The 26422-nt window shown below is 50.3% G+C and overlaps 1 protein-coding gene across 4 annotated transcripts; it reads right to left on the bottom strand.

The window, feature by feature from the left end:
- Positions 1 to 983: 983 nt before the first annotated feature.
- On the bottom strand, positions 984 to 26422 carry SMAD4 (SMAD family member 4). Of its 4 annotated transcripts, XM_027749430.2 has the most exons (12): positions 26373 to 26422; positions 17035 to 17410; positions 15857 to 16031; positions 15410 to 15439; positions 13573 to 13788; positions 11786 to 11905; positions 11512 to 11622; positions 8672 to 8722; positions 6632 to 6815; positions 5553 to 5721; positions 4189 to 4327; positions 984 to 2499 (listed from the first exon to the last, which is right to left on the bottom strand). In XM_027749430.2, the coding sequence occupies exons 2-12, from the start codon at positions 17281 to 17283 to the stop codon at positions 2288 to 2290; spliced, it is 1656 nt and encodes a 551-aa protein (XP_027605231.1). In that variant the 5' UTR covers positions 17284 to 17410; positions 26373 to 26422; the 3' UTR covers positions 984 to 2287. The 4 variants fall into 4 exon arrangements, with proteins under 4 accessions (XP_027605231.1, XP_027605232.1, XP_039244787.1 ...); XM_027749431.2 differs by lacking the exon at positions 11786 to 11905; XM_039388853.1 differs by lacking the exon at positions 15410 to 15439.

Raw genomic sequence — 26422 nt, 5'->3', positions numbered from 1 at the left:
TGAACACCCTGCAGAGCTACACAGGGAACAAACCCAGGGACTCCCCTGGAGCCTGCAACAAGCAGCTCATCAGCCAGAAGGTCAGGCACTTCCCAAACGCCCGGGGAACCTCCAGGCACAGATTCCCAGGGGGAATCTGGCGACAGGAATGCGCAGCCAGGCATTCCCCTCAGACCAAGGTCTGTGTTGTGAGCTGCTGGTTAAGGAGCTTCTCCCAGGATGTGGTCAAAGGTGTCCCTCAAGGACGTGGGGCGAGCTGGGGTTTGGTGAAATGAGACCGCTGGGAAGGAGAGGAGACTGGAAAAGGTTCTGAACTGAAGGCCTTGGGAAAAGCAAACTCTGCTTCCTCCAGAGATCGAGAAGCTGCCACGCAAGAGGAATGACAAAGTGGTCTCACCAGAAGCCAGCCCGAAGAAGGCAACAGCCCACGAAAATACAGAGAAACCGACCCGTTTGTGGCCATCATCCCAAAGCCATCCATCTTAAGGGAGAACAGGGACTCCTGGCTTCCCTCCCAGGAACTCCAGCACGTGGGAAAAGCAGTACCTGAACACCGTGCGCCACAGCCCTCCACAGACCCCTGCAACTGCGCCAGAAACTCGGCCAAAAGCTCCTGAACAACCTCTCCCGGGCCTGTCCCTCCGTTACCGTGCTCCAAGGACTCCGGATGGAGCCCCTGCCCTCCTGTGCCTGCTGAACTGAGCTCCAGCTCCTGCACAGGGGCTGCCAGGGAAGGGGACTCCTGCTGCCTCCTCGCACCCCACCAACCAGCCGAGGAGAGGTGTCCTCGGGACCTTGCTTTTATTGAGAAGCGGTGAAAGCAGAGAAAAGCTGGACCTGCTCCCTGGCAAGTTTGAACCCACACGAGCTCCTGCCACTGTTGGCTGCTGCTGGGCCTGCAGAGGGGAGGGATCCACGGCTTCGAAGGTGCGGGACTGCGTAACAGAAAGCAAACTAAATTTATATATAAAAAAAAAAAAATATCAGGGGTTTTCCATCCTTTTATTTATACTATTAGCTAGAGAGAAAGCATACATATCGTATCTGTCGTACAGCCGACGCTTCTTTGCACTTTTTTTGTTTGTTTTTTTGTTTTGTTTTTCCCCCTACTATAAACTCTCTACGCGAGGTCATTGCCAGTTGATACGGTCACCGATGGCATTTAAGGGCTTTTCTTCAAAATATAAACCAAGGGGCATAAAAACAGGTTTGCCATCTCGCCCTGAGTGGAAACGGCGAACAGGTACAAAAAAAAAAAAAAAAACAAACCCAAAACCCCAAAAAACCCGGGTCCTGGGTGTCGCACACGGCGTGGCACGTGGCCAGTAAAAAAAAAGAGAGTCAGGCTGATCAATTCTTGAGACACCCGACCAGTTCAGCTCGAGCAAAACGTCAGAGAGGTCAGCAGCAACCACGAAAATACGCTCCTGCAGCTTCAGTGGCAGCTCTGCAGACCCAGGTAACCCCCCCCAGCCACGCTGCTGCACCCCAACCGAGTGCCAGCACTTGAAAGTATCCACACCTCCTTTAGTGTTTTTTTGTTGTTTTTTTTTTAAAACGCCACATGGCTGCATAAATTAAAAAAAAAAAAAAAATCATCTAAGGTACTTCTTTTTTTTCTCCCCCCCCCCTAAAAAAAACTAATGATGAAGTTTTTAACCGACAATGTTATTATGTGTCATCCCCTCACTCTTTTTTTTTTTTGGCAGCTTCTAGGCTTTAACCTGGAAAAACCGTAACAAGGTCATCGACAAAAGTAAAGAAGTCTTCCTGGCTAACTACTATTCCCTAAACAGAACGTCACAAATCAGCTGGAATTTTAAAGGCCCTATAAGGTAAATGTTTGTAACTATTAGAAGGAAAATTTCAGATATAAATATATATATATAATATATATTCTGCGTACAAAAGGCTCCTGTGAAGTTTATCACCAAGATGCCACGATAGAGAAAGGAAAAAGTTTCAAAGGGAACAGAGGGACAAACCCAACACTGTGAAGCCTCCAAAGGGCGCTCACCTTTCGCTTTTTAAAGCCCTGTTACCACGACAAATTTAAGTTCTGAAAAACAACTGAAACCCCAAAATTCTGCGCGTTCGGTTTTCCTTTTCTGCTGAGAGCAAGGCGGCAAACACATTTTTAAAACCTGGTTTGTTTTTTTTTTTTTTTTTTTTTTTTTTTCCGGAAGGTTAAGCAGAAACAGAAGTAAAATGTATCTCCGGGTTATTACGAACAGAACCGATATTTTACAAATCCACCATCTCACGGCGCCGGGGGGGGAGCGGGGTCTCAGTCCAGGGGCTGGGGGTCGGCGATGGGCATGGTGTGCAGCACCTCGTCCAGCAGCTGGAGGGCGCGGTGCAGGTGGATCTCGATCCAGCAGGGCGTCTCCTTGATGCTCTGCCGCGGGTAGTCGGGCCCCCAGCCCTTCACGAAGCTCATCCTGAGGATGCACAGGCGGCGCAGGTCGTCCACGCCGATGCCGGCGGCGGCTGACAGACCTGCACGGGAGGGGCGGGGTGGTCACACCTGTCCTCTCCTCACCTGCCTGCTCAGACACCCCTGCCTGCTCAGGTACAGCTCCCCCTCAGCACGGGGACAGGGACAACCCAGCCTCCAGATCTCCGCTGTTCACTGGCATTCCTCACGTTCTTGTGCCAGTGTTCTGCACCCCTGGAAGGGTGCTGGAATACACGTTTTGGCCAGTGTTCTGCACCCCTGGAAGGGTGCTGGAATACACGTTTTTGGCCAGTGTTCTGCACCCCTGGAAGGGTGCTGGAATACACGTTTTTTGTCAGTGTTCTGCGCCCCTGGAAGGGTGCTGGAATACACATTTTTTGTCAGTGTTCTGCACCCCTGGAAGGGTGCTGGAATACACGTTTTTTGTCAGTGATCTGCACCCCTGGAAGGGTGCTGGAATACACGGTTTTGGCCAGTGTTCTGCACCCCTGGAAGGGTGCTGGAATACACATTTTTTGCCAGTGTTCTGCACCCCTGGAAGGGTGCTGGAATACACATTTTTTGTCAGTGTTCTGCACCCCTGGAAGGGTGCTGGAATACACGATTTTTGCCAGTGTTCTGCACCCCTGGAAGGGTGCTGGAATACATGTTTTTGGCCAGTGTTCTGCACCCCTGGAAGGGTGCTGGAATACACGTTTTTGGCCACTGTTCTGCACCCCTGAAAGGGTGCTGGAATACATGTTTTTGGCCAGTGTTCTGCACCCCTGGAAGGGTGCTGAAATACAAAGCTCTCCGTGATCAGAGAATCACAGAAGGGTGGGTTGGAAAGGACCTTACAGACCATCAGTTCCACCCCACTGCCACGGGCAGGGACACCTTCCACTAGCCCAAATCCCGTCCAACCTGGATTTCCAACACTTCCAGGGGCAGCCACAGCTCCTCTGGGAAACCTGTGCCAGGGCCTCACAGCCAGCAGAGAATTCCTTCCCAACACCCCAACTAAACCTACATAAAGCAGAGGGGATGAAACCCAAATGCCTTACAATGCGTGTAAACCCTCTTTAGGAAGCACAAGTCACTAAATAGTTATTCCTGAGGTCTGCCAAACGCTGCATTTTCAGTGTAGGAACTCAGACTGGTCACCTGCAGGAAGCTGGATTAGCAAAACGACACTGCTCACAGCCAGCAAAACAAAAAGACAAAAACAAATACAGCTGGCAAACTTCAATTCACCAGCACGGCTAGGGCAAAATAAAAAAAAAAAAAAGTTTAATACATTCCTCAAAATGCCTTAAACGATTCGTAGGACAGTTGGGAAGAGCCACATGGCAAGACAAGGAACCAAGAAAACACTGTGGCACAGGAAGCAGACTGAGACATGTAAGTACTTTCACTTTTAAAGGTGCTTCAGGAACGATTTCAAGGATCTAGAATTTAGCAGCTAAGAAAACGCCAGCCTGGACTAATAAAAAAATATATTAAAAAAAGGGAAAAACACTCTCACACTCTCTTCTCTGAGGATCTTAAGTTTTTCTACACACCTGGTCAAGGGCTTTTGTTGCCCAGTAATCCCCGTTGTTTTCAGCAACATTTTTAGGAGCTCAGGCACCAAAGATGGCTTTTCAATCTGGGGTCTGAGCAGCCCAAAGTACCTCTGTCTGAAGCGAAAGCACTCCCATTGTTTTCGGGTGAGGAGAACAAAAGCAAACGGAGCTGCGTGAGGCACTTACTGATGGCTGGGGCGATTCCACCCACGGATCCCGGCCCGGGGATGTTCCCAGCCACGGCTGCAGCCTGAGCGGCAGCGGCAGCCTGGGCAGTGGCAGCCTGCTGCTGCATCTGGCGGTGGCACTGGCGCAAATCAAACACCTGAGAACGAAAACATCGGAACACCGGACAGGTCAGACTCGTCAGAACCAACCAAGGGCAGAACTCCCCAAACCCCGCCCCCAGTAACCCTCCCGCGCTCCCGGAGCGGCTCCTGCGGCCCCGCCGCACGCCCGGGTGAAAGTGAACCTTCCCCGGCTGCTTTCGTTTCCAGCAGAAATAACCCCTTTAAGCCGATTCCTCAGAGGTTCCTCCCGTGATGTCACCACCCCCGGCAGTGCCAGAGCCTGCCTGAAGCAGCGCCCGGTGTGGAGATGGCTGCAGGGGTCACAGGCTGAAGGATGCTACAGCCTGGTTATATTCCTGCTTTCCAGTCAAACCCCCTGGACTTCCAGAAAATAGGCGCATAAATTAAAAAAAAAAAAAAAAAAAAGCCAACAAATAAAAACCACATAAATAAACGAAAATATGAATATAAATAACGAAAAAATAAATAAATGAACCGAACAACTTTGCTTCACTGAACTGTGCTAGTCTATTCAAAAGAAATACCAGCAGTTGACAGGTCTGAAGCTGCAGGTTTCGTGTGGATGGCATTCTGCACCTCTGTGATCACTAATCACTATTTGCCATCAATTAACGTACAGGAACTCTGTTCTCACACTAGAAGGCTCATACACAGAGGCTGGTGGAGTTTCTTTCACCTTCACTGAGTAACTTGCCTGCAAAACCGACGATTAAAAAAAATAACCCACCGCAGGTTTCAGGCAGTTTAACACAAGACTGATCTTTTCACAAGCATGGCTTTGTCCAAAATAAAGCTTAAAGCCTGGCAGAGGTGTGCCCAACTGAGAACCTCCCCAAAACACTTTGTTTCCACGCAACTGCCTCGGATCTCTGGATCACTTCCCTCTTCGTAACCAGCCCAAAACACACGTTACGTTTCTACTGAATTTGCACGTGTTTTCCCCGCTTTTCTTGTTTCGGAGAGAAGAAGCTGACACAGCCTGTGCTAAAAATCCCAGCAGCAGCTGGTTTAGACCTAAAACCACAAAAAGCTGCTGGTGACGAAACACAAGATGAACTTACTTTTGCAGCACCCCGACGGCACGTCCAGCTTGGGGAGATTTTTACAGGTCGCCCCAAGTGAAATTCTCGGGCTGTTTTTTTTGAAGCGCCTATTTCAGCGCCTCCCTAACGTCTCCAGGAGCCAAATACGTGCCCCCCACCCCCCCCCAGTTTTCAACCCTGGAGCCCCCAGACCCACCTTTATGTATGCACTTGGGTAGATCTTGTGCACGGCGTCCCCCGGGGCACGCCCTGCCTCCCTGTCCAGGTAGTAGCTCTGCACGAACACCGCGTGGTCGCTCAGGCACCGCACCCACACGTCGCCTTCCCCCTTGCACTCCAGCTGCACCCCTTTGCCTATGTGCAACCTTTGGGGAGGGGGGAAAGAAAGAAAAACAGAGCCAATGGACCCGTGTGCTCACGCCGAAGGAGACGCGAGCAGCTCCCTCCAGCCTGCGGTGCCTCAGCTTCGCGCTCCCCGCTCGCATCTGAAACCGGGGTTGTTGTTTTAGGGGTGAGTTAGCGCCTAGTTACGTGGGCCTGAGAAATAAAAACCCACCTGTGAAGTCATGTAAAGGTCTGTGGGAAACACAGAAGGCAGAAGCAGAGATATCTGATCAGCAACTACCACACTCGCAGACAGCACAGGGCCGGGACACCGAACGGGCTCAGAAGTGTAAAGTCCCACAAGTATTTTTTTACGGAAAGTCACTCAAGAACATTAAAAAAAAAAGGCACATTTTAATGCAGAACTGTTTGTCTGGATCACAGTCTAACATTTTGATTGTCACAACGTGACATTTCCGGAGACAGGGAGTCGTTTTCTTCCTTCTCCTTTCAAAGAGGGGGAAGAAAAGCCGCGAGATTGCTTCAGCTCTCTGTGCTTCCACATCAAAGCCCAGCCCAAGCACAGCAGGAGAATGAAAACCCAACAGCTCCCTATGAACCTCCCTTTGCTCCTTTGACAAATCTCTGCGTTGCAGCCCTTCTCACACCACCCTGTGGTGTGGAGAGCCAGCACTCAGCCCGCACACGTAACGCCACGAGTCGCTAATTTTATCCCCGAAGCACAGCCTCTGGAAGCAAAGCAAGAGAGAAGCTTGCAAGGCCTCTGCAGGGCTCTTGTCACACAGCTCACCACCCCAGGAGCGGCGCAGAGACACACACTCCAAGGTAACTCAGCCCAGACAAACACACACCGCCCTGGGGATCCCACGCACCGCAGACAAAACAAAGCACCGCCACCGTCCCACGGGCAGCCGGAGCTCTCGGGGGTACCTCGCTCTCTCTATGGCTTCTGTTCTGTGCACGTTGGAAAGCTGGCCCAGGCAGAAGCGGTCTCCCCCAGAAGGATCCACGTATCCGTCCACGGTGACGATGGGGCAGCTGGAGGGGACCTTGAACGTCTCCCCGACTTGCACGTCCATCTCGAAGTACGCGATCGAGCACCAGTACTCTGGGGCTGAGGAACAGTCACAGTTAACCGACTGAAGGGCGCAAAAAAAGGCCTACAAATCCACTCCAGACAATCAATTAAGCCTTCTGCAAACTGCGGTTGTCGTTCAGAGGGGAGTGCACGTTCACGTAAGCGGGTTCTGACAGACAAAGGCACGTCTGCAACACAGAAAAATACTACACACGGGGACAAACACGGGCCTGTTGTTTTTATCTGGGCACACGTCAGTGCTGGAGGCTTCTGCAGCTAAGATCTTACAAGTTTTTGTGCTTGTATCCTAATTCCAGCTGGATTTTGTAAGCCACCTGCACTCCTGCACTTCACAAGTACAGCATTAAGTATAAGGAAGTCGTACGTTTATGCCCACGCCTGGCTGGGCTGGCAGAAACTAACTCTGAAACAGATCTGGCTTTGAGATACAGGAGGAATCACCTCCCAGGTGAAGTCGGATTTCTCTACCCTCCCTGCAAAGGGAACTGGATCTGGAAAGCAGGGCAACAGGGGGGGGGGGAAAAGCACACATCAAAGATCACACACCCCGATCTTGTCTGCACACAGAGTCAGGGATGGGATAAAACCAGGAAGAATTAAGAGAGGGGGCAGAACAAAATGGCGTGTTTTCACAAAAAAGAGGTGCCTTTTAACTTCTCCTGGCTGCCTGAAAACCTGCCTGCAGAGGAAAGACGGCTGCCTACAAAGGAAGGAAGACCCAGACTCCCCAGAGGGTTCCACTGAAACCCAAACACTCGAGTTAAGTGATGGAACCTGACAGAGGAGACAGGGTGATTTTGCACACGAGTGTCTGCTGTTTCTGTGCCACCTGGGAGCATCTGGCCTGTCAAGCCTCCTGCGGTGTGCTGTGTGTGCTTTTTGCTGTTCAGAGTTTCTCTCCTCAGACGTTAAAACCTGAAGCTGTCACAAGCTGCAGTCCCTGGGGACTCTGCACTGCTGGTGACTGTAAGGATCCGTTTTCACAAAAGGGTAACACAGCGGGGACGTGCTTGTCGGGGAGGGTAAAGAAAAGCCTGGAATCACAGGCTGGTTTGGGCTGGAAGGGACCTTAAAGCTCATCCAGTCCCACCCCCTGCCATGGGCAGGGACACCTTCCACCAGCCCAGGTTGCTCCAAGCCCCGTCCAACCTGGCCTTGAACACTTCCAAGGATGCAGGGGCAGCCACAGCTTCTCTGGGCAACCTGTGCCAGGGCCTCAGAACCCTCAAGAATCTCTTCCCAATATCTAATATAACCCCTCTGCCAGGGGTAAGCCATCTCCCCCCGTCCTGTCACTGTATCAGCACCACAGTGCACCCAGAACAGGAGGAGCAGAACACGATGGAATGCCCCAAACACAACACCCTGAGAAGCTGAGGGGAAGGAGAGCTCTCCCAGTGCTGCCACTGATCCTCCCACACCACAAACAGCAGCACCCAACAGCACACTTGCTCGCCTTAAGGAACCGTTCTGGCTCTAATTAGAAAAAAATTAAACCGAGGTGCCTCAATTCCTTCTGGTTTATCTTCAAATAAACTGCTCCTGTCTGGGAGGACTCAGTGGGATGAAATCAACGGGGTGAAAGACCAACATTAAAAAACCTGTGAAATACAATTTAGCTACAGGTAAAGTTCAGCCAGCAACTATCAGCAGTTTAATCCCTGGCTCTGCCCTAGTAACGGACCAAGGAATAAACAAGGAACAAACTTTTGGGCTTTTCAACTACGCAGGTCTCCACTCCCACAGAGATGTCCAAACTCAAAATCAGATTTATCATAGCACAGTTCCTCTCCTTCTCACAATATTAGCATATTTATATATATATATATCTATATCTCAATATTAGTATCACACGTTAAGAGTTCACTCACCAGGATGATTTGATATAGGAGGCTGGAATGCGAGTTCGTTGTGAACTGGCCCTTTAAAAACAAAACATGCAATGCGTTTTACACGAGGAAAAACGAGGTTTTCTTTCTTAGCTTGTTTTCCTATGAAATAAATCACACTTCGTTAGTTTCCTCCATCACAGAACAAGTCGTCCAGCATGCTGTGGACTTGACCATAAGAGACAGTGCCTCGAGACGGGGAAAAAAGCCCCAGAGAACTCATTTTCTGAAGGAAAAAAAACCCAAAAACCTGAATACAGTCCTGGTACGAGCCAGATTCTTCACTTTATGAGCTGACTGGGTCCCTTACAGGCTGCAGGGAGGAAAGACTCAAACACAGTATTGTAAGCAGCAGCAGCTTTTGCAACAAGATGTCAAAGCAGGCACAACTCGGGTAGGTGTGAAACACGCAACCCCGTGAAGTGAGAAACGGCAGCAGCCGAGAAAAGCTCAGTGTGGCACCACCAGCCAGTCACAAATATTAATCACGGAAAGACACGTGCACTGGGAAACATTTATGGAGTATCCACGGCACCACCAGAGCTTTTTCCATCCCGGCATGTTCCTCACAGATAACATGATCAGTGCAGTGGGATCCCAGCAGAATAAGGCAATAAAATGTAATAATTGTCTCTGCACCGCAGGTTTGTTTACAGAGACAAGCTGAAAGGTCGTTCTAACACTGATGTACAGTACATGCCCTCCTCCACTAACTGCTGCATGCCAGTGATCTATATCAGAATATGTATTGTATGTTCTAATAAGGGGAATATTCTAATAAACACTGTGTTAGAAAACAAAGAGCTGCTCTAGCTTTCTGCCACAAAACTTAGAAAACCCACATAAAACCCTTGTAACGCATCAACTGTGCTATGCACACCTCCACTAGGAGTCTCATAGCTTTTCTTTTTTCCCTTCCCATCTCCTCTACCTCAAAACAAGAGAGACTGTTGTCCTGTTTCGTAGATGAAAAAGATTTTCAGCTCTGTTGTGCTGATGCACTCGTGGGTCAGGCTGTGGCAAAGACCACTTTCATTGACAGGTGCTTTCGTGCACAATGCTCCGGGAAGTTCTTTTAAACTGGCAAGTGTGCACAGACACAGGTCTTCTAAAAACCCTCCAGAAAATGAAGACAGCCAGGAATTTCCAAGTTTTGAAAGGGAAAAAAAAAAAAATACCCATGCTGAATCAGCTTCCTTTTTCTGCCAGGGAAAGGCTTAGCACAGGACTGCAGAGCTTTAAAAACAGAGGTTTTAGGAAGGAAAGGCTGGTTTTGTTAGGTGTAGTGAGAGATGTGAATATACAGGGTGTCACTACAACTGAGTTTCTACCTCTGCTGCTTCAGCAGAGGGAAGACCCTCAAGCCCTAGGCTGTCAGAACACAGTAAGGGGGGTAATGGTGGTTCTGTAACCACAGATGGAGGAGTGGGGGGTAAGGGAGGAGCAGGAATGAGCTGTCCTAGTTAGAACAGCTGGGCCCAGTTCATCCCTGTAGGGGTGTAACCCAAAACTGTGTATTCTACAGCCTTCCATGCCATTGCCCAGAAACTGTTATCAACAGACCATTTACACCCTCTGCCCAGAGCACTCCTGACTCCTCAGGCCATAACTGGGTGTTAAGAGGCCTGTGAGACAGGAGAGTGTTTTTTGTCCTCACACCCTTTGTGGAGCTCCCTGCCCTGAGGGAGGGACTGGACATTCCTGCCTGAACTGCAGGATACATAATCTTGGAGTCTTGGGACTTATTTAACCACTCGTGGGATCCAGAGGAAGACTGCAGATCACCACTCTTAACCAGACTGAGACCACCACTCTCCACCAGACTGAGACCACCACTCTCAACCAGACTGAGACCTCCACTCTCAACCAGACTGAGACCACCACTCTTGACCAGACTGAGACCTCCACTCAACCAGACTGAGACCACCACTCTCCACCAGACTGAGACCACCACTCTCAACCAGACTGAGACCTCCACTCTCCACCAGACTGAGACCACCACTCTCAACCAGACTGAGACCTCCACTCTTGACCAGACTGAGACCACCACTCTTGACCAGACTGAGACCACCACTCTCCACCAGACTGAGACCACCACTCTCAACCAGACTGAGACCTCCACTCTCAACCAGACTGAGACCACCACTCTCCACCAGACTGAGACCTCCACTCTCAACCAGACTGAGACCACCACTCTCAACCAGACTGCACCAGCACTCTCAACCAGACTGAGACCTCCACTCTCCACCAGACTGAGACCTCCACTCTCAACCAGACTGAGACCACCACTCTCCACCAGACTGAGACCTCCACTCTCAACCAGACTGAGACCTCCACTCTCCACCAGACTGCACCAGCACTCTCAACCAGACTGAGACCTCCACTCTCAACCAGACTGAGACCTCCACTCTCAACCAGACTGAGACCACCACTCTTGACCAGACTGAGACCTCCACTCAACCAGACTGAGACCACCACTCTCCACCAGACTGAGACCACCACTCTTGACCAGACTGCACCAGCACTCTCACCAACAGGTTTTTCCCCTCTCCTATTCCTTTGGACTCAGGGGGCCCAACTAACACCACTCTGCTCATGCCCCAGGGTGCTGGGCTCTGCATTTGGGTTTTGTGGGTTAAACCCAACTGTTTGTCTGTGTAATCGCACTTATTGTACTGTTTTATTGAACTGTTATTCCGACTCATGAATCTCTCCCTGGAGCTGGGTTCGCTTCCCCCGCCTGGTTTACCTTCAACCCAGCACATGATCCCCCCCAGCCCAGAGAGCCGTGGGTGCAGGGGGTGTGTGTGAGCCCTGCTTACAGTAGTGGCTGGGGTGCATGGGCGGGTGGTGCTGCAGGTGGCCGTTCTGGTGGTGAGGGATGGTGGGTGTGTAGGCTGCCGTCCGACTCCCAGTCCAGGTCGTGGTGCTGTCTGGAGAGCAAAACAGAGAGAGAGAGAGAGAGAGAGAGAGCAGCGGGTTGGTTTTTAAGGGGGGTTTCTCCGGGTCTCCCTTCTAATTCCTCTATATTCCTGCTGAGCATTTCGGGAACTGGTTTTGGAAAGCTAAGAGGAGTGCACGTATGTGAATACTCACTGTGGTGGTAAGTGGCTGGCTGAGCTGTAAACCCATTCTGCTGAGTTCCTGGCTGAGGCCCTGAAGCAATCTGTAAGAGTCCATCACTATGGCTACCTGTCAATATACTGGTAGGTTGACCTGGTAAAAGAACACACTACCTATTCATGAACGTTCCAAAATTTTAATTAAGAAGAGCTCAGCACTACTTGGGTAGGAAAATACACCCCACTAAGGGCAACTGCAAATACACAGTTCCTACAAAGTCTGGTTTCAAGTATTTTAATTTCCACCCGCCAGAGTGTCTTAGGAAACCTGAACCAAAATGCTCTGCCATCAGATAATTTTGACACCTTTTGTCTTGGTCACATCTCACCCTGCAGTCTGAAAGGAAAGAAAAAGAGGTGCCACAGCTTTTACTGGGAGTAGGTTTGGTGTGAATCCAAACAGGCCAACAGCAGGTCCAACAAGCCGCTTGTTTTCAAGCATGTTTTAACTACTGTTCCTAAGGAGGACACTCACTTAAAACTTATGTTCCTCCAAAACACACTGACCAGCACTTTACTTTTATAAAGAGTGCTCCAACAGAGCTTGCATACATCACTGGACTCCTTCCTCAGAAAGCTGCTGTGCTTTCTTTTTTCTCCCAAATAAATATTTCAAGAATTGTCTTAGGTTTAAAGTAAAATTACAGATATTTCACAGCAGGCTAACGGAATTTGACTTCAAAAGGCTTCAGCTCAGCCATTAACTCTAAACTGATCAGCAGTTTCACAAGTACACTTGCACTCTCAAACTGGTGTGGCTAGCAGAATTTAACACATCGAGAACTTGAACTAAAACCTAAAAATTAGCTTTTTTCTTTTTTTCCCCGCCCACTTGGCTCCAGCAATTATAGCAGTGATGAGAAAAAGTTACTGACTACCAACTGTTGTGCAAAGGCAACACAATTAACTGCCTATCCTTTTTTTTTTCCTCTGCTGGAGGCAAACACAGGCGTCACATCTCAGCTTGGCCACACCATCGTTGGCTTTGGGGGGGGGGAAAAATAAAAACAAAAAACAAACAAATAAACAAACAAAGCTGCCAGCTAAAATTGAAGAACGTTAGGAAAACATAACTCGGGTCTGGTAAAACGAAATCAATCACATTCACACCGGGCCCTTCACGTGAAACCCCCCCAAGCTCTGCGGTGCCCCCACCCGAGGGCTGCAGTGCACGTAACTGCTCTGCTGTGAGCTGTGGTGCTGGGACACCAGGCTCTTCCACCCGTGCCAAACTTACACAGAGGAAAGAAAGGAAAAACTTCAAGGCAGACTCGTGGAAATATCAACCAGGGCCGCCACTTTGGTGGCACAGCGGGCCGTTGTAAAAATAACCAAGTCAAAACTGGAAGACTAAAGAAACTGCCTTAGAGTCTCCTGACTCTGCCACCTCACAGCATTATCCGTTTGCTGTTCTGCTTGCTGTTGTCACAAAACAACAATTTCATTTCTGCAGCGATCAACAGTAACAGCCACAACGCTTTGTTGGAGGTTTTAACATTCTGTCACTGAACCTCAGCCCGGCCAGAACAGTCTCGTAAGACTCGCGCAGCGCCAGCGGCACCGACAACGAGGCTGGGTCACCCTGCTCCAGGCTAAAACCTGACTTTTAACCCTCAGATCGCATCGCCACACGCTTTTATCAGCGCGGTGCAGCAGCAGCACAGCTGCAGTTGCAGGATCTGCCCTGGCAAAACTCAGCGAGCTGCCCCTCTGAGCTCCGGCGCTCTCACAGCGTTCCCGCGTCAATCTCGATGATCTTACTTGTTGAAGCCACGGGAATGTTGGGAAAATTAGTGGTGCTGGTAGTGCTAGCCTCAGTGGGAGCTAACATGGCTGGGGTGCTATAAGGCTCTGTCGAGGCCCTGTTACTTGGTGGGTGCTGGATGGTCTGCACGGAGTGTCCCTCGGCGGAGCTCAGCGACGGCTGCCCCTCGTAGTCGTGGACGTACTCGTCCTTCACCAGCATGCTGGATGGAGCTGTGGACACACACAGAGGGGCTCAGCACACACCAAACCACCCCCAGCACTCGGCACAAACTGCGCTATTTTCGAGCAATAACCAAGCCATTAGAAACCGGAGGATTTAAACTGCATAAGCGTTGCCAAAGCACTCCTCTAAATTACAAATAAACAGCTCCGATGCCGGCAGCGGGGAATTTTGAGGCATGGTTGGATGGGAAAGCAAGCTGTTTATTTTGCTTAATGCTCTCAGGCAAGCAGTTTAGTCCCACAGGCAGCAGACTTCAGCAGCGTTTTGTCTTGTAGTCCATCATTATTTGATTGGACGCAGTTAATAAAAGGGAAAAACATGCTTTTTGTCAAGCAACTAAACGAATGTTAAGGCAGCCAGCTAACAAACCAATTCTTAGCGTACAAGCAAGAACACACATAAAGCCCCTACGAAAAACATAATTCATGAGCACAGCACTAAAAACTTCATGCATCTCCCTGGAGTAATTTCAAGCAACTCCCACGCAAATTGACTGGAAACATTAAATTCAAATTCAGAGACCCCATAAAGCTACTCTATATTTAACAACAGCAGCCGGTAATCCAGAGTATTCCACATGCAGCATAAGGAAATCACCACCACTGCCACTGCAGTGACTTATTTCTGTATTTGCTGTTGAGCCCGTTCAAACAAAACCCTCACATCAGCCACATCAGCTCCTGTGCTCGTTTTTTTTAAAGCAGCCCAAAACAACGTTAAAACCTGACGGTAATTTTTCTGTTTCCCCGGTGCGAAAACCAGCGGGCAGGACAACAAGGAAGCACTCGTGATGCATTTAACTGCTGGCTGGCGAGCTTTGCCTCTGCACAAAAGGGTCGTTTGTCAGAAGACACACCGGGTATAACGGTGCAAATTAGCAGAGATGAGCGCACAGGTTAAAACCTGTGGAGTTGAGTTTGATGGGTGGTTTGGGGGGTTTTAAGTCATTTTTGCTTGGACGCCTTCTAGTAACAGGCTAAAAACCACCGGGTTACACAGATTTCTTTCTCTGTGAATTTCTTCTGGAAGGAGAATAAAATCAGTTTTGAAATAAAAGCGGTTACCAGGCGCAACCTCGGGTTCCTGAACGATGTTCATCAGGCGTTTTTAACGTCCAATTTCTCTCAAGTTTCAGGGAAAGCAAGAGTATTTAGGCCCCTTCATTCAACTGCAGAATTTTTATCATTTTCTTCTTCAACCGCTAATTAAACTGTAAGCGTTTATTTATTCCCAATTCCATTAACCAGCGTGTCAATCCACACGGGTTTTGTCCTTTTTATATTAATTAGCATCGTTCAACAGCCAGGTTTTTGTTTTCCCTTTTTGTTTGTTTGTTTGGCTTTACAAGTCGGAGGCAACGAACACAGAATGCAGGCACCAGCTTGGCTGAAGCCTCCGTTTAAGGAATTTATCAGTACCTGCCTCTCACACGCTGCCTAGGCAATTTAAAGGACTCATGAACACTTCCTCGGCTGGTTTTCCAAAGCCAGAGAGACAAATGCACCGCCATCTGCTCTTGATACTCCCTCCCAGAGAGACAGGGGAACAAACCCTGCACGTACTGCAGGGTTTTAACACAGAAAGGCAGCAGCAGCCAGAACTACTTACCAGAACTCTGTAGTGTCAGCCCTGATAGATCTTTAAAAATAAGAAAAAAAGAGGGGTTGTGGAGGATTATATACACAAATCTTCGAAAGTGTTTAATCAGTTGCAAGCCTTTAAAGATTAGCACTGCAGACCTCACATATCAGACCCCCTCCATCACAGCACAAGTCTCCAGGCTAAGTTATCCCTAGGATACACATCAACTCCAGGAACTGTGTGCAAAGCCAACAGAAAGGCTTAAACAAGAGCCACGACCCCGTTCCTTCAAATTTAGAACAAATAAAAGGCAGAAGAACAATTCCCTGCAGAACAAGGACGGGAGCACGGGAGTAATTTGTAATCAGATCACTAGAAGTTAACGTTTCTAACTCAGGCCTGTGTTTTCTAACGCTGAAAAACGTCCCACAACTCAATTCCCACTGTTCCATTTTAAATCAAGAGTCTACTTACCGATGCCAGGCGACACTACACGCTCATAATGGTAAGGGTTTACACAGACACTGTCACATTTTAAGTCAAAAGCATACTGACAATATTTAACATGCTTGAGTTCATTTTTGTGAAGATCGGGCCACCTCCAAAGACGGGCGTAAATCACATGAGGGAATCCCTTGCGACCAGCCACCTAAAAAGCCAGACACAAAAGTTGATTGGGAAGGTAGCAAGAGGTGTTTTTGTCTCACAAAGGCATTTTCGCTTCACACAGCGAGAAGCACGAAAAGCTGGGAGGGGGACAAACTGCAACACACCCTCACTCCGCCATCAAAATATACATATATATATATCTATATAGGTGCATAAAAAAAGGTGGTGTACGCTTTACCCGAGCTCTGTAATCAACAGAAATGAATCTCCATGAGGGTTTTGCTACAGTTAAGTCGACACTGCGTGGTTCTTAAGTAAGAAAAGAAAAAATCACTGGATGCAAAATGGCAGAAGCAGAACCTGTGCTTGACGTAGTGCGTGTGGTCACCTTCCCCACCGCGGGCGTGAAGGAGCTTTGCCCCGGGAAGAAGAGGAACGAGGCACTAGAGCTACACCTTTTAAGGAATTTACAAGCAGGAGGATGCCAATCGTTATGCTGAAGGAAAAAAACAAAACAAAACAAAACAAAATTGGGGGGGGGGGGAAAAATGGGTCTAGGGTAGAGGGAAAAGCTCGAGCCAGCAAACATGACATCTGCCCCGGAGCGAGGAGAGCACAACCCCAGCTGCACAGGTACTGAGCCCTGACGGTGTAAGGCTACTGTAAACCCCCGTGCAGACTCCTTGGAGTGCCCCAGCAGGGGATCACGGGCCTCTCTTCACGGGGCTAAGAGAAGCCTGCAGTGAAAACACGGGATGAGCCAGCCGGATTTGTTACGTGACCCTGCTTTTTTTTGTTTTCACCGCCGCACGCACGTGCTCCTTTAGAAGGGCTGATCCAACGCCTTCTGCTCCTTCTGGGAAAAAAAACAGTAACCACTGCAGCCAGTCCAGAGCTCCAGCCACAAACCAAGCCTATGAACAGGGGCGAGGGGGGTGCAAGAGAAGAGCTACTCTCCCTCAACGCTCTAGGGAAACCTGCGCCGCCCACTTGCGCCCCAGCTTCAGCGGGAGGAAAACATCTGGTTTTTCACTTGTACTGACCTGAAGCCTCCCATCCAGCGTTCTCTGTATTGTAACACACTTGCTAGGATGAGCTCCGTTTGTGGTTATAGCTGTAATCAAAGAATCCAATTCATCCTTTTTCTCCTTCAGCTTTTTAACTAAACTTTCAATTGCGCGCTTGGCAAAAGTTTCACTCTCTCCACCTTGTCGATGGCACATCAAGCTGTGAACAATGCTCAGACAAGCATCATTACTTGTTGGCGTGTTAGTAATAGACATATTGTCCATTTGTCACAGCTTTTTTTTTTTTTTCTTTCAGATCAAATGTCAGTTTTGGGGGCTGTTATGACTTTCAAGCTGATGAACAAGAGATGATCCGAGTTAAGGGTTAGATGTACTGTCCCTTGGGTAACACCTAGGAGGAAAAAATATCTACATTAGAATTGGTTTTTTTAACAAATTGCAGATCATGTTTTCTAAGGAAGTCTGTGGCTTTTTGCTTCTTTTATTTTCAAGCTTAAGTGCAGGATATTAAAAGCACACGAAAAAAAACTGCATTGCTTGTCCCGTGGTAGCTAAAACATGCTTAAGACACTGCTTGCACAGTTCTCAGATACAAGATTTATTTTTCCCCTAGTAACAATATTTAAATAAAGATGATAGTTTGTATACATGTACACATAGTATGTACACACAGGAAGGGAAGGATCATTAAATGAGTCAGGAAAAGGAGGACGGTGACAATGATTTCCTACGTTTTATACTGGCGGGATGAAACCAAGTGAGAACACTGACTGGGAGCCAAGGGGCATTGATTTAAAGGGAATCTAAACAGTGAAGAAGCATGAATGCACACCAGAATCATCTGTCATCTTTATTTAATAACCCTGTTCATAGTTCAGCTATGTTCTGACCTCGGACTAACTCTATTTCTCTTTGCTAATCAGAAAGGCAAAAAAACTGTACCTGGCCATTAGCTCGAGAGACATTTCAGTAAATTAGTATTGTGTGTATCTTCAGACACGGAAATCCCAACATTTGCCCTTAGCTGTTTGTATCCAGCCTCTTCTGGATCAAGGCAAAGCAACTGAAGTCACTAAAAAAGCCCTTCCAAATTGTCTCGGACAGAACTGCCCTAATTACAGCAAATACAAGATGAGGGATGGGTGTGTGTGTCCCCCCCTCCCCGTTTGTTAAGGACCTGCAGTGGTTTCTGGTCATGAAGTCACTGTTCTCACAGCCAGCAGACCCCATCCTTCGGAAGCTCCCTTTAATCCACGCGTTGGAAGAGCTGGCCTGATTCTCTCAGTTCTGAACGAGCTAATTACTACACTTCACCCAGAAACACAGGACGGCGGGTTCTGTGCGGCCACAGAGAAGGAGCCTAACGCTGCCAAAAAGCTGCTTCGCTTCTTCAAGCAGATCTGGCTTCAGGGAGTCACCAGCTACGGGGTCTACCTTTCTTAGGACACCGGCAGCAAACACACAGAAGTGATTTTACTATGTTTACTAAGCTTAAAGTATAAGCCTTTCTGAAACTACCACGCTGTTCTCGACAACGTAAATAAAGTATATCCGATTTCAAATGTTTGGGGGGGGGGGAAAAGGTCTGCCCACATCATATCCGAGGAACACGACCTGTTACTGCACTGGAATTTTCCATGTTAGTGGAGGCACGGGAGTAGCAGCTATTTATTGGGAACAAAAACGCGTTGCACAGAAGCGAGAGCGGAACGTTAATTTAGCAACTCGGGGCGTCACACAAACTGCAGCGGGAAGGCCCTGGCTTCCCTCCTGGTAAAGGGAACACTGCAACACAGATCCGGCACCGTTGCAAAAGGACACACGAACCCTTCCTCATTTGACATTTTCTACGATTTCAACTCGAATGCACCACACCTCGGCACGCACCAGGAAAAAAAAACCAACAACCCCAAAACTGTGCAGATCCTTCCCCCTCCCTCCTTTCTCAACGCTCTTCTTCTTTCCTGAGGACGCTTCCGCACACCTAATTTCTCCCAAAGGGTAACAATTACCTAGAAGTCTGAGTTAGATCACAGATTTTACCTAGCTGTTAAGAGTTTCTCCCTCCCCTGGCTTTTTGTTTTTTTTTTTAATGCGCTTCAACTCGACAAGCCCCTTTTCAAAACTCGAGCCCCACCTGCCAGTCATTCTCCATGGCAACCCACGCTCTTACAGATTGCTCACAACCTCGCAGATTTAGGGATCTGCAGAAGCCTGCCAGCTAGAGCGGGGCGGGACATCGTTCTGCTCAGACACAGAGCAGCACCCCCAGATAGATGTGCAATAAGCAAGTCGCAAACGAGCGGCTCGATAAAGCGATTTAGCCGGAAGAGCTTTAAATAAAGACACGCTTAAAATTAGACACGCGGCTCCGTCTCCCACGCCCCTCGAAACCGTGAATGAGAACCTCGCCTGGCGACTTTGGGAGGGCTTTGGGATCAGGCAAATAAAACCCGGTTTAAGCGGAATTATCTCCAGAAACGTTGAGTCACCCCCTCCGGCTGCCACCGCGCTCAACAGGAGCTCCCGACAGCTCAGCACTTTTTGAGAGCCAGGCCACTTGCTCAGGATTTCCAGCGCTGCCACAGGCTGCCGGTGCGATCCAGGAGTGCCCCGGGCAGAACTCCTGGGTGCCCGGGGGAGAGGGGGGCGCTGAGAAATGCTGTGACACATTTCCTCGGCGCTGTTCCGCAGGCGAGCCGGGTTTTCGCACCCTACAAATTTAGTTCCTCTCAAAAGGGCTCCACGAGCCCATCCCTGCCCGAGTCACACATTCGAGAGGTGCCTTAACACCTCCTTTACTACGCGGCTCCCATGTGTGCAAATAAAAGCAAAACGCAGTCCCAGTGCCTTGTATTTTTAGGAGGTGGCCTGGGAAGACGAGGTTCCTGCCCGGCCTCAGCCACAGAGCACGGGGGTGTTCTGCCAAACAACACCGTGCCCGTGGGATGTCACATCCACCCTGATGGGAGAAGGGATGCTCAGATTCGCCCCTCAGCACACCCCCTGCCTGAGGAGGCGATCCCACACCACAGCCCAAGCCCAGATCTGCAGGGGAATACACGGGGCCAAATGCAAAGTCGAGCAAAGATCTCCTTAATTCCCCCTAATCAGGAATGTGATGGAAACAGGAGTGAGTGAGTGCTTTGGGGGGGGGGAAAGGGGGCAGAGAAAAGAGACAGGGAACACGAGGAAAGCAGCAGGAGGTCACAGCACAAGCTCTCAGCTTCACCCACCACGGAACAAAAAGGTATTTCTCACCCTTTTGCTCTAGTGAGATGCAAACAGAACTGACTAAAAAAAAAAAAGGCACAAGCTGATGTAAAATGCTAACAAGTCACAAAGTTACAGAAAAGTACCTGATTACATTCAGACTCCGTGATTTTAAAGATCTTTTCCAACCTCAACCATTCCGTGACACTACGTTACACAGAGCAATTTATTTCCACAACTAAGAATTAACAAGTGTATTACTAAACAAGCAAACAACCACCAGTGTTCTACAACAGCCTCAAGCACTGGCACCAGAATAAGAACCTCTGCGGAGGAGCTAAATCTGAGAGACAAAAGAACATAGTATGGACTTACCTAGGGTGGAAGTACCGCTGCTGAGCTCTCACACCAGTGCCCTCCCTGTATTTATACCTCCCTTAGGGACAGGAATGCAAAACAGGCACCACGCTGACCCAAACTGTTCCACTGTTTTCAGACCAACCGAGACCTTGTCCCTCAAAACACTGATTACTTTAGTGGCACGATTAGAAAGCAGGGACAGGGTGAACGCCCAGAACCTTCTGCGAGAACCTTGCTCAGAGCCCCCAGGGCAGCATTTCCCTTCTGGGGGAACAAGGTGCCCCCGGGTCAGCCAGAAAACACCGAGCAACAAACAAAAAGCACACGAGGGGACAAACAACACTTTTATGGGAACAGAGACTCAATATTCCACCTCGTTTGACAGTGTCCCCTCAGCTGCACCAGCAAGGCAGCGTTATGGGCTAGCACAGCCTAAGAACAAGTGCTTTTGCGTGCCAGAAACCACGGGTAAGAAAAACAGCGCGAGGGCACGGCTTCCAAATATTTGCAGCAACTCTTTCGGGGCAGCAAATTAGGCATTTAAGAGATAGGATCGCTTGGATGGCCTCGCAGGAGCCCAGAGAGCTGCTGAGGTACGTTTCAGTTTGGAATTCCTCGCCAGAAAAGCAGGCAGACACACGGAGACACGGCCTGAGGAAGGGACAAGGGTTTTAGAAAGAGAAGAGAGTCCTTCTGATTTTGGTGGATGGGGGGAAAAGAACCCCCACATGGCATTAATTTCCTTGCTTTCACAGGGGTGTTACAGCTGTGCAGGAGCTCCTCCGAGAAACAGGGGGAGGGGGCTGCTAAAATAACATGAAGACCTCACCCAAACCCCTGTGGAAGTTTTTTTTGCCAAGCAAGTCCTGAAACTGATCTGAAAAAATCCCTTCCTCCACACAGTTCCCGTCTCCAGCGCTGTGATCTGGCCGAGACTGGCTGAGAACTTACGAACCCAGGCTCTCAAAAAGAACTCTCACACCGCAAACGAGCAGTTTTCACCCTCGCAGGAGGTCTGCCCTCCCCCTCTCCTCCCACAGAAGCCGCAATTTGGGGAGAAAGAACCATCAGCCCCAAACGAGGAAAGGAAACGAGAGACAAACCGGGCAGCTACGGATGGAGCTGGGAGCCAGGGATGTAACCCCAAGGAATACGATCCGGGCCAGCAGCAACCCCCCAGCCCAGGCAAGGCAGCTAATCCGGGCCTGGCACTGACACGACACACACGACCCCGTTCATTTACAGTGGGGGCTTAAGCCAATGGCAGCTGGGGAGGGATCAGGTTCACCAAGAAACTCAGTCTAAAAATGTGACAGCCCAAATGCCACTGGATAATTGCTTTTAAGACACGGGCGGAAGGCCAACACACACACACACACACACACACACACACACACACACACACACACACGCACCCTCCATGTCGCTTTTTTAGCATGTGTGTTTTGCACTCCTTAACTTCCCACAGCAAAATCAGTGTTTTCCAAACGTGAGACCTTCTGAGGCTCCTGGGAGACTCACTCCCCATGTGTGTTTCACAGGGCAAACTGAGTGAGAAGCAGTGCGACTAGGAGGGATCAGGTAACACCTCGTTTTAAAAACCAAGATGCTGATTGCAGCGTTTGAAGAGGGGAAAAACAAAAAAAAAACAGTTAAAAAATATAACGCGGCCTTGGCACAACTGGAAAAATAGATCCTGCAGGTGTCAGGGCTGCAAAGGGAAAGCTTTCTGTGGAGAAAGAGGTTCCAGATACAGACATGGTGCTGGTGGGAAGGGTGATGAACACGACAGGGGAATGCACAGCACACACTGACACGCCAGAAAGAAGAATCCGAGGTGGACTTGTGACCACACGCACCGAAATAAATAACCCCTCGTGACGGAAATTCAGTCGGCCTGTGAAGTGAAAATCAAAGAAAAAAAAAAAAAGGTTTTACACATGCTAACGTGGCACTTTTGGGGCCCAGGAAGCCTTTAGAACAGCAAGGCAGAGAGAGGATTGCCATCCTTTCGCACAGGCTGCTCAGAAAGCAGCCCTGTGTCACCCCAGAGAATTCAAAGATCACCCGTACACGATCACTGCAGGCCCCTTCCAACTGCACTGCTCCGTTCCAAACAACAGGAGCACAGATTTTTAGCAGCAGCTATGCAGAAACGCTCCGTGACACGATGTCAACACAGCAGCCCGAGAATTCTCAGTCCCGGCGCGCCCGTGTGAGGGCTGGTGGCACAAACAGGGAACCCGTGTGTCCCGTGGCATTCCCCGGGCTCCTACCCACGCCATAAATCCTGAGGTACCTTGGCCAAGATCCATCACAACACACACACTGCAGAAGGGTCTGGGCAAAGTCAGCAAATCTGCAGGCAGAACATCCCCCCGGTGATGAGCCACGACTGAAGGGAACGTTACCACCACGGCCCTCCAGGAAACAAACAAATAAAAACAAAAGGGAAACGAAAGCATAAAACCATGCATGTTGCAGTTACAGAGACAGATCACGGCCAGACCGAGCCCTGTGGTGCCTAAGGAAATGCAGAGGATGCACATACTGGGGTGGGGGGAATGAATTAATCCAAAATGCACTCGAAAGACCAAAAACGCGTTTCCAGGTTGCAAACACAGAGGCAGTTTCCGGAGGAGCACGCCTAAGGAAAAACAAGAACTGCTTGCTTGAAGCTGCCCCTGGTGCTCTGGGGATGGGATTTATCAGTGACAGCCGCCCCAGACACAGATTCACAGCACTTTGGTACCAGGCGGCGAGGAACTGGCTAATTAGAATAGTGTGCAAATTGACGTCTCGCTAAAACACTTCACACCAATAAAGGACAAGGAGGGCTCTTGCATAAGCTGCTGCCTCCAAAATTAGACAAACACAAGGATGTCAGGGAAGCAAGCGTGCACGTTTGATGGCTTTTAAACCACCAAAACATCACCACGGGGTTTTGCTGTTTAATAATGCAAAGGGGCAGGAGTTTTATGATAAAACACGATAAAGAAAAAAAAAAAATCCATAAACCAGTAAAACAAAAGGCAGCCCATGATCTGATGGAGATATGAATAAGTGATTAAACTGCAGATACTTTCCAGCACATTAGACTATTATCTACTTGCCCAAAGGGTGAACAGGAACAAAATGTTTGCAAGACATAAGAACAATTAGCATTAAGGAGCAAGGGAGAGAGCACTGGGAAGGCACTGCACTCCCTCTGTTCCGTACAGTAAGAGCCCAGCATTCCCCAGAACACTATTTCTGTGCCTCTATCTGAATCAGCAGTATCAATTCTGCTCACCTCACTGTCAGTAGCTACCAACACTTAAGACACGTAGGGCAGCACAAAAGGAACTGGAGAAGAGCTTTAAGACAACTCTGAGCGGCAGCTGCCTCGCCTCAGCATAAACCCGCGTTTGGAAAGCGGGAGCAGCCATTTCTCCGCGGGAGAAACCGGCCCCTTTGCTCCCTCCCAGCTCCCACCTGTGCGCTCCAGCTGCTTCCAGAGGCGCTTCCCAAACGCGCCGGGGGCTGATCCTGCCGAGGGAGCAAACCCTCCTGCTGCACGGGGTTTTAAAACCCGGCTCGAGGTTTTAAAAGCAGCAGCAAAAGCACATCCCTGCCTTTGAGTGTACGGGGGGCAGGACACGGTGGAAAAGGTGGCACTGCTGGGACGGTGTGACTATGCACAGAAAGTTCAATTTCACACATTTGTTCCCCCGTCCCCTCTCTCTGATTTTTATTTCTGTGAAAGCACACAGCTGGGAAAAAAAACCCCAACAAAACAACTCCTCTTTTCAATACAGGCTTCTGTGAAGGAAGACCTGCATGTTACACCACACAAACTACTCTGCTACTATTCCCGCGACTCAGACCCAGCCCCTCCCAGCACCTCAGCTCCCCTCCTCATCCCATCACCTGGGAGGACCGGGAGGAGGTGAAAACCTGGGAGACACCACGCTCAGGGAGCAGCAGGGGTTGGAATTCCTTGCCCTGTGGAATGACAGAGCAAACCTGGACTCAGAGGATCCTGCAAGACCAACCCCTCTGGCAGGGCAAACAGTAATTTGCCAAAACCTCACACGCAGAGGAAACGACTGTGGCTGCACCAGGCACTAAAAGGAAGAGTGGAGCCCTGCCTGGGCAGAAGTGGTGTGATTTCTCGCTGGTTTCAATACCCCAGCGATAGGTGTATTAGATAACATCTGCTCTTTGCTGTAATCTGCACCGGGGATAATGTTCCCTGCGTTTGTTTGAGCTTACCCAAAAAAAAAAAAAAATCGCCTCTGGGCAAAGCAAGCATGGAAAATTCCAGCCCCAACCAAAACTGGAGTCTTTCACCAGGCCAACGACACAGAAAAACAGAGCCCTAAAACTCCAGCAAGGCCTCTGACCGATCTGCTCTCAGCACCTTTGTTCTCCACCAAATCTGTCGATTCCTCCCAAAACTCACATCCCTACTGCGCCGGCCGGCCGGGCCTGAACGCATTATGTAAAGAGCCACCTCCTTAATAAGGGAATCCTAATCAGCCGGAGACAGCCGTGCTTCTCCCGAAGCAACTCTGCTCCTCTTTGAAACAAACTTGCCGCACCAATATTAAACGCCCGTGCTTATGCAACGAGCAAATCCGGGGAGGCCCGCGAATGCAGAGCGAAGGAGAAGGCACTCCTTCCTTCCTTCCAGTGGCAAGGCGAGAGAGGAGGGCCAGCAGGACGGGTTGGCTCCTCATCGTGCCGCTGGAGCACGGCAGCAGGACTGTGTGTGTGTCGAGGACCTCGCACTGCTGAGCAGAGGCACCGCGGCACGGCAGCCCCGCAGTTTAGCAGGTGACGCCGGGCCTGGACCAGTCCCCCTGCCCTGCTGACGGCGGCACTCCTAAACCGGGGCGATGTGGGGAGGCCACAGTCCCGCTCTGTGTCCGGGGACGCCCGGTGTGCAACAGCTCGGTTTGGGCTCGCAGTGACACAACGCCCGGCGCGCAGCCGGGTCACCCCACAAACCACGCACCCCGCCCGCACCAGCCACCCGCCTCCCCCAGAGCCAGAGCCAAACCCGCCGGGACCTGGGGGGAATAACCCCTGACTGACACCCCTTCGTGCCCCCCAAACCCGCTCGCGGCGCCGCTCCCCGCGGTCCCAAACAACGCGGCAGATTCCCACGGAACCACCACGGGGAGGGGAGGGGGAGGGAAGGCGAGGACAGCGGGATAAGTTTTTTTTTCCCCTAGCGGGGTCAGGGCGGCTGCACAGCGTGCCTAAAATAACACCAAAAGTTTGGGGGCGCGAGGGAGCGGGGGGGGAATGTGTTCCTGTATTTTGTCGGCGAGGGAAGGCGGGGAGGCGGGGAAGGGGACCCGGGGTGAGGAGTGGGGGAAAAGGGGGAGGAGAAGGGGACGGGGAAGGAGAGGGGAAAGGGGTTGGGAACGGACTGGGAAAGGCGTGGGGGGGGGAGGGAAGGGCCGGGAAACAAGGGGGAAAGAAGGTGGGGAAGGGGCCGAAAAGGTGGGGAAAGGGGCCGAGAAGGTGGGGAAAGGGGCCGAGAAGGTGGGGAAGGGGGGAGAAGGTGGGGAAGGGGCCGAGAAGGTGGGGAAGGGGCCGAGGAAGAAGGTGGGGAAAGGGGCCGAGAAGGCGGGGAAAGGGACGAGGAAGAAGGTGGGGAAGGGGCCGAGAAGGTGGGGAAGGGGCCGGGGGAGGAGGCCGGGAAGGGTCCCCGGAAAGCTCCCGGGAGGGGCCGGGGGAAGGGCCCGGCGGCCGCGGCGGGGCGGGCGGGGGCCGGGCGCGGACGGTACCTGGGCCGCTGCGCGGGCGCGGCCCGGGCCCGCCGTGAGGGGCGGGCGGG

The sequence above is a fragment of the Pipra filicauda genome, unplaced genomic scaffold (assembly GCF_003945595.2).
Source record: "Pipra filicauda isolate LSUMZ 115617 unplaced genomic scaffold, ASM394559v2 scaffold690_size370485_pilon, whole genome shotgun sequence".
NCBI lineage: Eukaryota > Metazoa > Chordata > Aves > Passeriformes > Pipridae > Pipra > Pipra filicauda.
This window is presented reverse-complemented; position numbering and strand designations above follow the sequence as displayed.

Bases quoted from the DNA above. Each gene is read 5' to 3' on its own strand.
- SMAD4 (XM_027749430.2), bottom strand. From the start codon at position 17,283: ATGGACAATATGTCTATTACTAACACGCCAACAAGTAATGATGCTTGT. The intron at 11,906-13,572 runs GTAAGATCATCG...TTCTTTTACCAG, and splicing joins CATTCCCGTGGCTTCAACAA to GTCAACCTACCAGTATATTG. The intron at 4,328-5,552 runs GTGGGTCTGGGG...TTTCGTTCTCAG, and splicing joins ACCCAAGTGCATACATAAAG to GTGTTTGATTTGCGCCAGTG.